Source organism: Myotis nattereri (assembly GCF_964212035.1).
Source record: "Myotis nattereri genome assembly, chromosome: 10".
Lineage (NCBI taxonomy): Eukaryota > Metazoa > Chordata > Mammalia > Chiroptera > Vespertilionidae > Myotis > Myotis nattereri.
The window spans coordinates 23056116-23069130 of NC_138085.1; the positions used below are offsets into that span (position 1 = coordinate 23056116).

At 51.3% G+C, this 13015-nt stretch overlaps 1 protein-coding gene across 1 annotated transcript in view; it reads right to left on the bottom strand.

Moving 5' to 3' along the window:
• Positions 1–13015, bottom strand: part of FER1L5 (fer-1 like family member 5) — a gene marked incomplete at both ends in the record, with an annotated part of 55328 nt that overhangs the window by 12637 nt on the left and 29676 nt on the right. Inside the window, 6 exons of the mRNA XM_081101517.1 lie at positions 9–172; positions 989–1120; positions 2163–2318; positions 2391–2568; positions 3232–3332; positions 4201–4325. Coding sequence (XP_080957643.1) covers positions 9–172; positions 989–1120; positions 2163–2318; positions 2391–2568; positions 3232–3332; positions 4201–4325 — 856 coding nt within the window. The remainder of the gene's footprint in view (positions 1–8; positions 173–988; positions 1121–2162; positions 2319–2390; positions 2569–3231; positions 3333–4200; positions 4326–13015) is intronic.

The window sequence follows — 13015 nt, forward strand, 5'->3', positions numbered from 1 at the left end:
AGACTTACCTCCTCTGAGGCTCCACTGTCCACTTCCCCTCCCAGTGCCATCCCGAGGGCTCCTTGAAATCCTCCTTGGGGAGAGCCTTGTGCCCCAGGACGTCAGAGAAGTTGGGGCACTGGTACAGCCCCTGCTGCCCCCACTGGTCTTTGTACTTGGCCTGGTTCTCATACTGGGGATGGGAGTGGAGGGAAGGCTGTCAATATCTGCTGCCTCCCCAGCACACAGTGGGACCGCAGAGACCCTGGTGGTGCCTGCAATGGGGCCTGTCAGCTTTGTTACTGCTGACCCCGGGGGCCCTCCTGCTCCACTATTTGCCTCCTCTTTGCAACCTCGGGGCCTTTCTTGCAGGTTCCCCTGCTGGGTGTGCGGGATCCCCATCTCAGCATCTCCAAGCCTACAAAGGAGCTAGTTACACATATTATATGCCCACCTGTCACACACAACTTAGGGACCGTGAAATGTGTTTAATTCAGTAAATTACAAAGCCTGAAACTCTAAACCCACTTCCCTTCTGCTTTCACAGCTTAGCCTAAGTCCTGCTCACCCACCCCCTGGGTTCATTGCCCTGTGGGAAGGCGCCCCGTTTCTTGTCCCTCTGACAGTGCCAGGCCTCCCTCTCCCTGGGACCACCAGCCTGGCCTGAAGGACCCAGCTGGGGGTTGCGGGGCCCCAGGCTGCCCGGCTGGTGATGGACAGGCCCCTGCAAGCCGGGGCCTCCCTCACTCACATGCTCTGAACTAACAGGGAGAAACTCCCCATAAATCTCCACTAGGGAGAGAGTGACCGGCCCCAGGGGACCACTCAGTGACCACATGTCTGTGGCTTGTGAACCAGGGACCCCAAGTGGGCAGTGTCTGCGGTCGCTCTGCTGCCTTTCTCCATCAGACCCCCTTCAGAACCCGATTCTCTGGGAACGTTTTCTCGGTGCCGGGCCATTGCAGTTCCCCTGCTTCTGTCCCCCTCGCCCCCCACCCCGGCCGCTCACCGTCTCCGCGTACACGACCACCTGGCCCTCTCGGAGCAGCTGCAGGTCCCAGCTGTCTGTGACGTTGCCCAGCCACATGCAGACCCGGAGATGGGCCGGGAGCGAGTCCTTCTGCCCTTCACCCTCTGGGTGCTGAGTCAGCGGCAGGTCAAGCCCACAGGGGTGTGGGCCCCCCGGAGGCAGGGGTGCAGGTGAGGGAGGGGCACACACCTGCTCCTTCACCCTGAGCCCCGGGAGCAGGGACCCCACACTGAGCCGAGCTAGCCGATGGTTGTACATGTGACCCCACACTAGTTGGGGCTGAGGGGAGAGGGGCAGTGCTGCCAGGAAACAGCAGGAATGCTGGTGACATTGACAGTGGTCCTAGTGATCACTGATTGCGTTCTCACAGTGTGCTCTGACCCTCACACCACCGTGAGTGGGTGTCATTGTCACCAGGCCCATTCTACAGAGGAACAGACTGAGGCTGGGCACAGCCAGGAGTGGCCGAGGACATACAATCCAGCGAGTGGTACAGCCAGGGATCAAGTGTCAGTGCTTCTTGCAGGATGAGAAGGACTCTGAGGGCACAAGAGGGGCCTCGAGATGGCAGGAGGGCAGAGGGCAGGCAGGTGTGGGGGAGCCCAGCGTGGCCTGACTGTTGAGAGGATGGGGCCTGAGAGGACGGAGGAGGAGGGGTGACTAGGGTCAGGCCAGGGAGGTTGGACCTTCTCTAGGACGCAGTGGAAAGCCAGGTACGTGTCCCCACCTGCCTCCGGGGCTGGGGGCGGCTGGAAGCAGGGGCTGTGGTCAGGGTGGTGGTAGCCTTGTTTATGGCTTATATCTCATACGATGGGCTGGTGCCCAAACCTTATAGTCATTGCATATTTGGGGCTGTGCCCAACTGTGGTCCAGGGGGGAGAGAACGAGGAGGAGCTAAGTGTGGTGTGAAGCTGACGGAGGCGGCAATCTGGGGACATTGTTGGGTCATGGACTGGACATCGGCCTCATGCTGATGGGCTTTCCTTCCTCTGGAAACTTCCACCCCATTCACCTGATAAAGGGCCTGGGAGCAGGCAGGGGCAGGCCGGAGGGGAGGCTCATGGGACCCCCCCGAGCTCAGGGAGTCCCCCTGGGGTGCTCCCGGCCTCCCCGCACCAGGTGTGGAGCTGCCCAAGGACTCCCACTTGCGCACCTGCAGGAGCAGCGTCTGTGTCTTCCCACAGAACTTGCCGCAGTGCAGCGCCCCCGCGGGGGAGAACAGGACGCTGTGGGCGGGCACCTGTGCGTAGGCCACGCGCTGCTCCTTGGCCATCAGCCAGATCATCACATCCGGGATGCTCACCTGGGGCTGCCGCAGCAGGAGGGTCAGGCCCGTGCACGGGCTCCGCGGCCTGCTCCCGGCCAGGGGCCCAGCGCCCACCTCGGGAAGCACGGCGTTGAGGCGGTATAGCCAGCCCTCCACGGTGGCCACCATGTCCCTAGGCTGGACTTCCTTGGCCTTTTGGGCCAGTTCCTTGAGGAGGAGGTTACGGAGCTGCCACCTCTTCCCGTCCAGTTCCGTGGCTTTTGGCTGATGGGTCATGCAGGGCAGAGGGCGCCTGTGGCCAGGACCGGGAAGGAGAGGGCTGGGCCATTCATGGCCTCTGGGCCAGTTTTAGGCCAACGTGCCCTTCCTGGACTCGAGATCCTGCCCAGCCCCCGCTGGCCTGACGCAGGGAGCCCTTCCGACCCCTCCTGAGAAGCCTGCTCAGTGCAGGCCTGGTCCCCAGTTCCTCACCCCCGCACCCCCACCCGCCCCCCCAGTCCCTGCATGAGCTAGGCCTATGCTCACACTTCTTAGAGAGGGGTGTGAGGCAACCAAACCCTGAGGTGTAGCAGTGGGGATCCAAGTAGGGTGCGGGGCAGGCAGAGGCCTTACAAGGAATCTTCTGGAACAGTCAGAGCCCTGAAGAAGGCATGTGGAGAGGAGCAGCAGGGGGAAGGTGTGGGGCCAGGCCGGGCAGGGCTTGTCTGGAAACACTGAGAGGCTTGGTTTGGTGGGAGCACGAGGTGTGGGGTGGGGACAGCAAGGACAATGCTCAGGGCGGGGGCGGGGGAGGTGGGGAAGGTGAGGGCCATTTTCTGCAAGGCCCGATGGGAGAGGAGAAGCTGCTCTGTTGTTTGGGTCTCAAGCCAGGGAGAGATCTGGGGAGGTGGGGTCAGGGTGGGGAAGGGCGCATTGCCATCGGGGGCCCCGCTCCGATGTGGCGCCCTGCTCCTACTTGCAGTCCTCCACCAGGTCCCTCAGCAGTTTCCTCCACTGGGGGAGCAGGGCGGGGTCCCTCGGGTTCCGCATAGATTTCAGGGTGTCCAGATTGGCTTTCTGCCCAGGAGGAGGAAAAGAGCAGGTGAGCATGGGGCACCAGGCAGCTGCTGGCTGATTCGCCCGACATTTTCAGTCATGACTTGGGAACCTGTGAGGGGCAACCTGGGGATGCCAGACCAAAGCTGTCACAGGCCCTTGCGGGGTTAGGGCCCCAGGCACCCTTCCCACTCCCCCACAGGAGAAGGGGGAGCAGGAAGGAGCCAGGGTAGGCGGGCCGAGGAGGGGCACCGGTCCCAATGCTGGGCTTCCCTTCGCATGTGCGAGAAAGTCCTATCTGAGGAGGAGGCACCGCGTGGCTCTCCTGTCTAAAACTGCAGTGGCTTCCTTTCTTAACAGACACCTAAGACCTTTTGTGATCTGACCTCTCCCAGCTTTTCTGGCCTTATTCGCACTCACCTCCATGCCCCCACCACCCTCGACCTTCACATCACCCTGCTGTGCACACTGTTCCCTTCTCTAACCCCCCACCCCCACCCCGCCCCCGCCCATGCCCCCTGCAAACTCCTCATTCTTGAGGGCTCTGCTCAAATGTCACCTCCTTTTGGAACATGCCCTCCACTGTCGGCTCTTCACCTCCCCTCCCCCGCCCAGTCTCTGCCCTTGTGGCCGGTGCCTGCACATCCTCCAAAGCTCTGGCTGCACTGCAGAGGCCTACACGTACCCCTGGCTTCCCCGAGGACGAGGACAGTGGCTGTGTTGACTCATCTTGGTGTCTTCAGAGCCCAGCCCCGTGCTGGGCACTTCCATCTCACTCGGTGTGGAGGGCATGCGTGAACCAAGGGCCCGGTTTCCTCCGACTGTGACTCATTGTCCCAAATCTCCCTTCGGTGACAGGTCCTCCCTGCACCCAGCCAGCACCACTCACCAGGCGGTCCCGAGTGAAGTGCAGAAGGTTGAGGCAGTCCATGCGGAAGCTGATGTCCTCCCAGTAGGAGGTCAGGGCCACCACCGGCTTGGTGTTGTACCAGGGCACGTAATTGTAGATGTTCCCTGAGACACAGAGATCGGGGGGGGGGCGGTGTCTGAGTGCCTCTGGGGGTCTCCTCTCAGTGTGTCCCTCAGAGGACCTTCACAGCTACTTCATCCCTCCAGGATGCCATCTGCCAATAATTCTAACTGGAGCCCTCCCACCAGAGGGTGGGCCGCCTGATTGAGTACTCATCATGCTCGGTGTGTCACGCAGCCTTCAAAGCCCCCAGTGAGCAGGCGGGACAACCCAGGCTATGGCTGGGAAGTAGTTTGCCTAAAGTGGCACCACCAGGCGGGCATAATGCAGGTGTCTAGCTGCACAGCTCCATGCCCTTAACTTCAAGCGAGATACTGAGACAAGAGGCATGACTGGAGGCAGGTCTACCCCTGGGTGGCCTGAAAAGCAGCGGGGAGTGGGCCCTGGGCTCAGGAGGAGACCCAGGGTTTGGCTGGGATGGGCAGACATCTTGCCAGTGTGGAGGAGGGGATCGGGGCAAGCATGGATTAAACCCACGATGATTGGGTTCCTGGTGATGTTTCTTAATGAAAGGAGGGGAGGAACCTAGATGAAACGTTAGGGATCTTTTTCTGAGGTATGTGGTTGACGCAAAAGGAAGAAAACCACAGAAGCCAAAAATAAAGCAGAATGTCTGAGGCAAGTAGAAGCAGGCTGGCTCCTGCCCTCTGAGTTTCTGGCAAATCTTGGAGAACTTGCACTTCTTTTTGGCAACTGCCCGAGCCCAGGGGTCAGGAGAGAAAGCCTAGCGCTGCCACGGTGGGCAGTCTAGCAGGAGACTCCATGTGGTGTGGGTTGAATTGTGTCCCCTGCAAAGATATGTTGAAGTCCTAACCTCCAGTACCTCAGAATGTGACCTTATTTGGAAATAGGGTCATTCATTGCCGCTGTAATTAGTTAAGATGAGGTCATTCTGCAGCGGCCTGGGTCCTTAACCCAATATGACTGGTGTCTTTATAAGAGGAGGAGAGACCAAAAGAGATGGTGGCCTTGTGAGGACACAGAGACAGAGGGAGACAGAGGCAGAGAGGGAGTGCTGTGTCTACAAGCCACGGCACACCGAACACGCAGGCAGCCACCAGAAGCTGGGAGAGGGCCTGGCGCCTGCCCTCGGGCCCATCAGAAGGAACCGCGCCTGCCTACACCTTGGTTTCAGATGTCTAGCTTCCAGGACTATGGTGCTTGGTCATGGCAGCCCTAGCAAAGTAATACGCTACGCAAAGCTGGCGCTTCAAAACCTAAACACTCAGTCAATGAAAAATAACCCCCACACAGAAGAACACGGTGAGGAAACGTACCTGTCTCCAGCCTGGCTCTGGGGCGAGGGGACAGGGAAATTTCCCCCAAATTTGTTACCGCAAACGGGCCCTCCTGCAGGCTGCATTCTGCATTCAGGCCACCTGCAGGGTCTGCACAAAATTTAAAGTGGTCTCTGGTTGGCAGGGCCCCAACTAACCGGAGGGAACAAAGACAAACCCTCTCTGGGGCGTGAAACTTTAGCCAAGTCCCAAAGGGTTCCACAACTAAAGTCCAAGAAAATGAGCAGCTTAGAACCGGTGCACGCTCTCTGACCCAGCAGCTCAGCTCCTTGGTGCACACCCAACCGCGAGGCACACACGGCATTATCAAAAGACAGAAAAATGTTCATCACAGCGCCATTCGTAATAGCCCTGAATTGGAAACCACTGAAATCTCCCTCAGAAGCAGGAGGACAAATGAATGATGGTATATTTTCACAATGGAACACTACACAGCAATGAGAATGAGCTGTGACTACTCCCAGCAACATCTGGGTCTGTGAATGAATTTCACAAACAAAATAATGGGCAAAAGGTGCCAGACACATAAGAATACATCCTATATGATTTTTTTAAATATATTTTATTGATTTTTTACAGAGAGGAAGGGAGAGAGATAGAGAGTTAGAAACATCGATGAGAGAGAATCATTGATCAGCTGCCTCCTGCACACCTCCTACTGGGGATATGCCCGCAACCCAGGTACATGCCCCTGACCGGAATCGAACCTGGGACCTCTCAGTCCGCAGGCCGACGCTCTATCCACTGAGCCAAACCGGTTTCGGCTATATGATTTCTTTGATATAAAGTTAAAAACCAGACAAAACGAACTGGAGGCTAGGCGAGTGATTGCCCTTGGCGGGTGGGGGGTCCAGGGGCCTCTGGGATGTCAGGACTCTTTCACAGTCTGGATGTCGTGACAGGGGCACGTCTGCTTTGGCAACTGCCTGAGCCCAGGGGTCAGGAGAGAAAGCCTAGCGCTGCCAGTGTCCTAGCGCTGGACACTTTGGTTGGTGTACTTTTCCACAGACATGTTATACTCACATACAAAGTTTACTTAAGAATTTAAAAAATAGTGGGGGCAAAGAAGACAAAATAAATACGTAAAATGCAGTGTGTCAAACTATGTGGAAGAAGAGTGGAGAGGAGGACAGGAGGTGCCAAAAAGTGGTCAATCAAATGGCCACCGAAAGCCTTTTCTAGAAGCCCTAGAAGAAATGTAGAATGCAGCCCAGAGATATGACAAATATGGAAGATAGATTAAAAATATGAAGAATAAAATGAGAACTTCCACAGATGGTAGAGCGAATTCGAGAAGGAGATTACAAGAGACAAGGGGAGGGGGTCATTTTCAAAGGAAAGTATCATATAATTTTTCAAAATTGTTGGAAGGAATCAGCTTTAGACCCTGGCACTGCGGGGATGATCAGGATGATAAACAAGCAGAGATCCCAGGCTGGGGTTGTCAGATAGGAGCATGAAGACACAAACGGCAATTTTCTTCTTCTACTCTTGGATGGCGTACAAAAGCAACAAGGAGAAGGAAAATAACTCCATTTTCAGCAAAACAAGGAGACAGATATAATCTTCAGACTCAAAATACACCCGAGGACTGCCAAAAGCAACTGTGATTGCCCTAGGAGCCCCAAGGGGTGAAGCCCAGCAGAAGTCACCTGCGGAGACCTGAGGACCAAGACAGACAGCAGGGAGCCCAGCTTGACAGAGCAGAGAGCAGAAAGTGCCAGCAAAAACACACTCCCAGAAGGAACTAGGGAGTCAGATGAGGAAATGGGAGCCAGCAAAACTCAGAAAACAAGTACAAGGAAAACAAAAGCACCACAGAAAGGAAGCCGAGTAGAAAAAGCAGCCCCGGGGAGAGCAGACCGTGCAGATAATGCGGTCAGAAGCATAGAAACCAGAAAAGTGGCCAAAGGAAACGGAAAGCGTCAAGAAGGACTGGGGAGAAAAGGACAGACACAGAAGAAAACCAAGAGCTGTGGAACCAAACCGGGCCCCTGAGTAGGAAACCTAAACAATAGAACATTGGGGGAAGGAGAGTCTTTTGAACAGATGGTGCTGGGGAAAATGCAAAGGAATTCAAAATGGATCACAGTGCTAAATGTAAGACTAACACTGTAAAACTTTTAGAAGAAAAAAGAGGAGGAAACCTACATGACCTTGGGTTAGGCAAACAATTCTTGGATTGGATATGACACCATAAAAGAAAAAAAAATGGACTCCTTCCAAATTAAATGTTTGCTCATCAAAAGGCACCATTAAGAAAATGAAAAGTGCCCTGGCCAGGTAGCTAGCTCAGTTGGTTAGAGCATCGTCCGGATGTGTGAAGGTTGCGGGTTCGTTCCCTGGTCAGGGCACATACAAGAATCAACCAATGAATGCATAAAAATCTGCAAACAGTTCATGTGGATGAGAATTAACTGCTGACTGCTTAATGAAGTTATAAACCTGAAAAAAAAAGTCACAGACTGTTTGCAAGTAATGTATATGATAAAAGACTTGTATCCAGAATATATAAATAACTCTTGCAACTTAATAATAAGACAAACAGCCCAATTTAAAAATGGGCAAAAGATGCCCTCACCTATTTGGCTCAAGTGGATAGAGCATTGGCCTGCAGACTGAAGGGTGGCAGGTTCTATTCTGGTCAAGGGCACATACCTCGGTTGCAGGGTCAATCCCTGGAATATGGGAGGCAACCAATTGATGTCTCTCTCTCTCTCTCTCTCTCTCTCTCTCTCTCTCTCTCACTCATCAATGTTTCGCTCTCTAGCTCTCCTCCTCCCTTCTACTCTTTCTGTAAATCAATGAAGAAAATATCCTCAAGTGAGGATTAACAATAAATAAACAAATAAGGGCAAAAGATTTGTGTAAGCATATCACCAAAGAAGATATATGAACGGTTAAAGAGTACACAAAAAGATGCTTGGCATCATTAGTTATTAGAAAAATGCAAACAGCCATCAGCCCCTCACCCAGGTTGGCCAGGCACCCCAGCGAGGACCCCCACCCTGAAGGGGGTGTGGCCAGCCTGAAAACAGCCCTCAGCCCCTCACCCAGGCTGGCCAGGCACCCCAGCAAGACCCCCTCAGTGATCCGGGACACACTTCAGGGCAAATCAGCTGGCCCCCACCCATGCACCAGGCCTCTATCCTATATAATAAAAGGGTAATATGCAAACCGACCCTAACAGCAAAACGACTGGGAATGACTGGTCACTATGACACACACTGACCACCAGGGGGCAGACGCTCAATGTAGGAGCTGCCCCCTGTTTGTCAGTGTGCTCCCACAGGGGAAGCTCTGCTCAGCCACAAGCCAGGCTGATGGCTGCCAGTGCAGCGGTGGTGGCAGGAGACTCTCCTGCCTCCTCAGCAGCGCTAAGGATGTCCGACTGCAGCTTAGGCCTGCTCCCTGCTGGCAAGTGGACATCCCCCGAGGACTGCCGGGCTGCCAGAGGGATGTCTGACTGCCAGCTTAGGCCCGATCCCTCCAGGGAGCGGGCCTAACCCAGCAGGTGGACATCCCCCGAGGGGTCCCAGACTGTGAGAGGGCGCAGGTGGGCTGAGGGACACCCCCCTCCGAGTGCACCAGGCCTCTAGTGAATCTATATTGATAGCCATCACAGCACTGATTGCCCCCCAGGGTAGGGAGACTGACTGAGAAGGGGAATATGACAGCTTTCTGGGGTGATTTATTTTTCTACCCATAGTAGTTATACAGGTGTATGTGTGTGAAATTCCATTTAACTATACACTTAAAATCTTATTGTTTGTAAATCATACCTCAATAAAGAAATAGTCACTATTAAGAGAATGAAAAGCCCAAACTTAGAGAATTATATTTATGGCACACACATCTGACAAAAGGTTGTTCCCAGAAAAAATAATATACAAGTCAATAAGAAAAATACAGCCAAATAGAATAATGGATAAAAGGTATATAGGCTTTTACAGATGGGGAAGAACAAATGTTTGTAAATATGTGAAAAGATGCTCAGCCTTCATTTGTAGTCAGGAAAATGCAAATCAAGATCTTATAAGATACCATTTTACATCCACCAGATTACTTGGGGTTGTGAACACACAATACAATATACAGATGATGTATTATATCATTGTACACCTGAAACCTATATAATTTTATTAACCAATGTCACCCCAATAAATTCAATTATAACATACATTCACCAGATTGGCAAAAAATTTAAACTAGGCAACATCAAGTACTGGTGAGAATGCAGAGTAGTAGGAATTCTCATACCACGCTGATGAAAGCGTAATTTGTTATAATTACTTTTGCTTTAAATTTCTCTTCCGCTCCTGGGTTTGTAATTTAGAGGAAGTCTCGGTCTTGTGACCAGGAGACATGTATAAGAATGTTTATAACAAAATTATTATAGTAGAAAAAAAGATACAACCTAAATGTGTACATATACCACATAATTAGAGATGACTTCTACCAAACTTATAGGGAAGGTTATAATCATACAGCAGGGTATATACAGAAATAAACATTAACTTCAGCTACGAATACCAATATAAAATATTAATATTGAGGTGCAAAAACAGATGAATTCAGATTGAAAAGTTCCACTGATATAAAATGAAACAATAGTATGCTCTTTAGGGCTGCACACATAAGTGATTAAGCATTTTTTTAAAGTAAGGGTGTGGCCCTGACTGGTGTGGCTCAGTTGGTTGGGCATTGTCCAGTGCACTAAAAGGATGCAGACTTGATCCTTGGGGGCATGCAGGAGGCAGCTAATCTATGTTTCTCTCTCACATCAACTTTTGTTGTTGTTCTTCTCTCCCTTTCCCTTCCTCTCTCTCTAAAAATCAATAATTAATAAAAAATATTTTTTTAAAAAGCTGGGGTGTCAGTATCATAAGAGTCAGGATCGTGGTGAGTTCTTGGGTAAATGAATCTTGGAAGAATACATGGGAGGCCTCCTAAGAGGCTAACTATTTTCTCTCTTTTAATCTCAGTGCGAGCTGGTGGGTACTACTTTTATTCTTCTTTACACTATATATGCATTTATATACCTTTGTACATTTATTTTATAATTTAAAAACAAGTAGAAGGCATGGCTGAATACTGTGTTCTTTTTACCAGTAGCTTACACAGCCAGACACCACACAAAGGTAAAATCTTTATTTTAAAATGGCTATGATGGGACAAACAAAATTACAAGTAAACCACAGAACCACCATCATTCAGAACTGCCTGAAATCTGGCTGAACAAAAGTCCTATAACTAGGGAATTAAAGAAGCCACTCAGACTGGTAGGAGAGGTGGAAGCGCAGAACAGACTGGTCCGACACCCACGTGTGGTGGTTTTTTAATCGGGAGGGATTCCTTGGCTATGGTGGTCCCCTGTGAGAAGCAGAAAGTTTCAGCCCCACACCAAAGCCCTTCAGCCCAAGGTTCCATAAAGAAATACCTATAACTGTAGGCTGTAAAAGCCAGCGGGGATTGTGGCTGAGTGACATGGAGGGTTGCTGGAGTCCCAGGCAGTTCCTCTTAAAGGGTCTGCACACAGAGTTACTCAGACCCACACTCCCTATGAGCTCCAGCACTGGGGCAACAGCTTGAAAGGATCCAGGGACATAAGGCGAGGAACTAAATTGTCTGGCATCAGGGCAAGAACTAAGGAAGAGCTTTCTCCCAGACAAAAGTGCTGGCAAAGCCTTTGTTCCTTTGCTGAGAACTTCCCCTTCTCCCGCGGCCCCCCACCCCACCCCCCCCGCACCCCGTCCCTCTCCCCCCTGCCATCGGCTGTCACCATATCTGAATCAACCTGGCTCACACTGTCCACCCACCTAATTTGCAGGCCTACCCAAGCTATTTGCAGCAGCTTTTCCATATGAATGGCCTGTTCTAACTCAGGTTTCAGACTCTCCTAAAAATTCTCAAACAAGCAGCAGCTAACCTCAGCATGCCCCATACCTCTCATTAAGGAGCCCCAGGCCTGGCACTAGCTGCAGCCTCCCTTGGTTCACAGCTTGCCTCTCCTAGCACCTCCAAAACCAACACACGTAGCAGCCATTTGCAGATTGCTCTGTAGCTTGTGTCGGGTGGCCCCAGGCAGGGCACAGGAAGTGGCTGACTTTGCACCACCCAGGAGGCTCCAGAGCCTCTGGTGGTCAGCTTCAGACCATGCCAGATTACAACCCTACCACATCTATTTGAGACACAATGTAAGGGGCAGACTTTGAGAGCTTCAAAGTCCCACTGAGGCAAGTCCTACTCCATAGGCATCTCCTGCACAGCAGTTCTTCTGCTGTAGTCACAGCTGGTCTGCACAGCCAATTGGCCTGAAGCTTAATCCCTCCCAGTGATGCCAACAGCAATTAAGGCTCAACTACCACAGGACAATGCACACAGCCCACACAGGGGCCCATCTAAAGTGCTCAGCTCAGGTGACAGGGGAGACTGAGCCACTGAGCCCTAAGGAACACCTATTGCATAAGGCCACTCTACCAATTCAAAGAGACATAGCAGGTCTACCTAATACATAGAAACAAACACAGTGAAACAGCCAAAATGCAGAGACAAAGAAACATGTTGCAAATGAAAGAACAGAAGGAATCTCCAGAAAAAGAACTAAAGTAAATGGAAGCAAGTAAACTACTAGATTCAGAGTTCAAAACAATGGTTATAAGGATGCTCAAGAAACTTAATAAGAACTTCAAGGAACTTAGTGAGAACCTCAGGAAACTAGTGAGGATTTTCAAGAACTTAAGTGAGAACATCAACAACATGAAAAGGGACCAGTCATAAATGAAGGCTATACTAACTGAAATGAAGAATAATTTACAGGGAATCAACAGTAGAATGGAAGGCTCTGAGAATCAAATTAGTGACTTAGAAAAAACACCCAATCAGAAGAGCAAAAAGAATTAAAAAATATGAAGACAGTGTAAGGAGCCTCTGGGACAATTTCAAGTGTACTAACATTTGCATCATGGGGTACCAGAAGGAGAAGAGAGGGAGCAATAAATTGATAACCTATTTGAAAAAATGACAGAAAACTTCCCTTACCTGGTGAAAGAAATAGACATACAAGTCCAAGAAGCACAGAGTGTCCCAAACAAGGTGAACCCAAAAGAGGCCTTCACCAAGACACATCATAATTAAAATGCAAAAGGTTAAAGACAAAGAGAGAATCTTAAAAGCAGCAAGAGAAAAGCTGGTAGTTACCTACTAGGAAGTACCCATATGACTGTCAACTGATTTCTCAACAGAAACTTTGCAGGCCAGAAGGGAGTGACAAGAAACATACAAAGTGATGAAAAGCAAATAACTACAACAAAGATTACTCTACCCAGCAAAGCTATCATTTAGAACTAAAGGTCAGATAAGAGCTTGGCAGACAA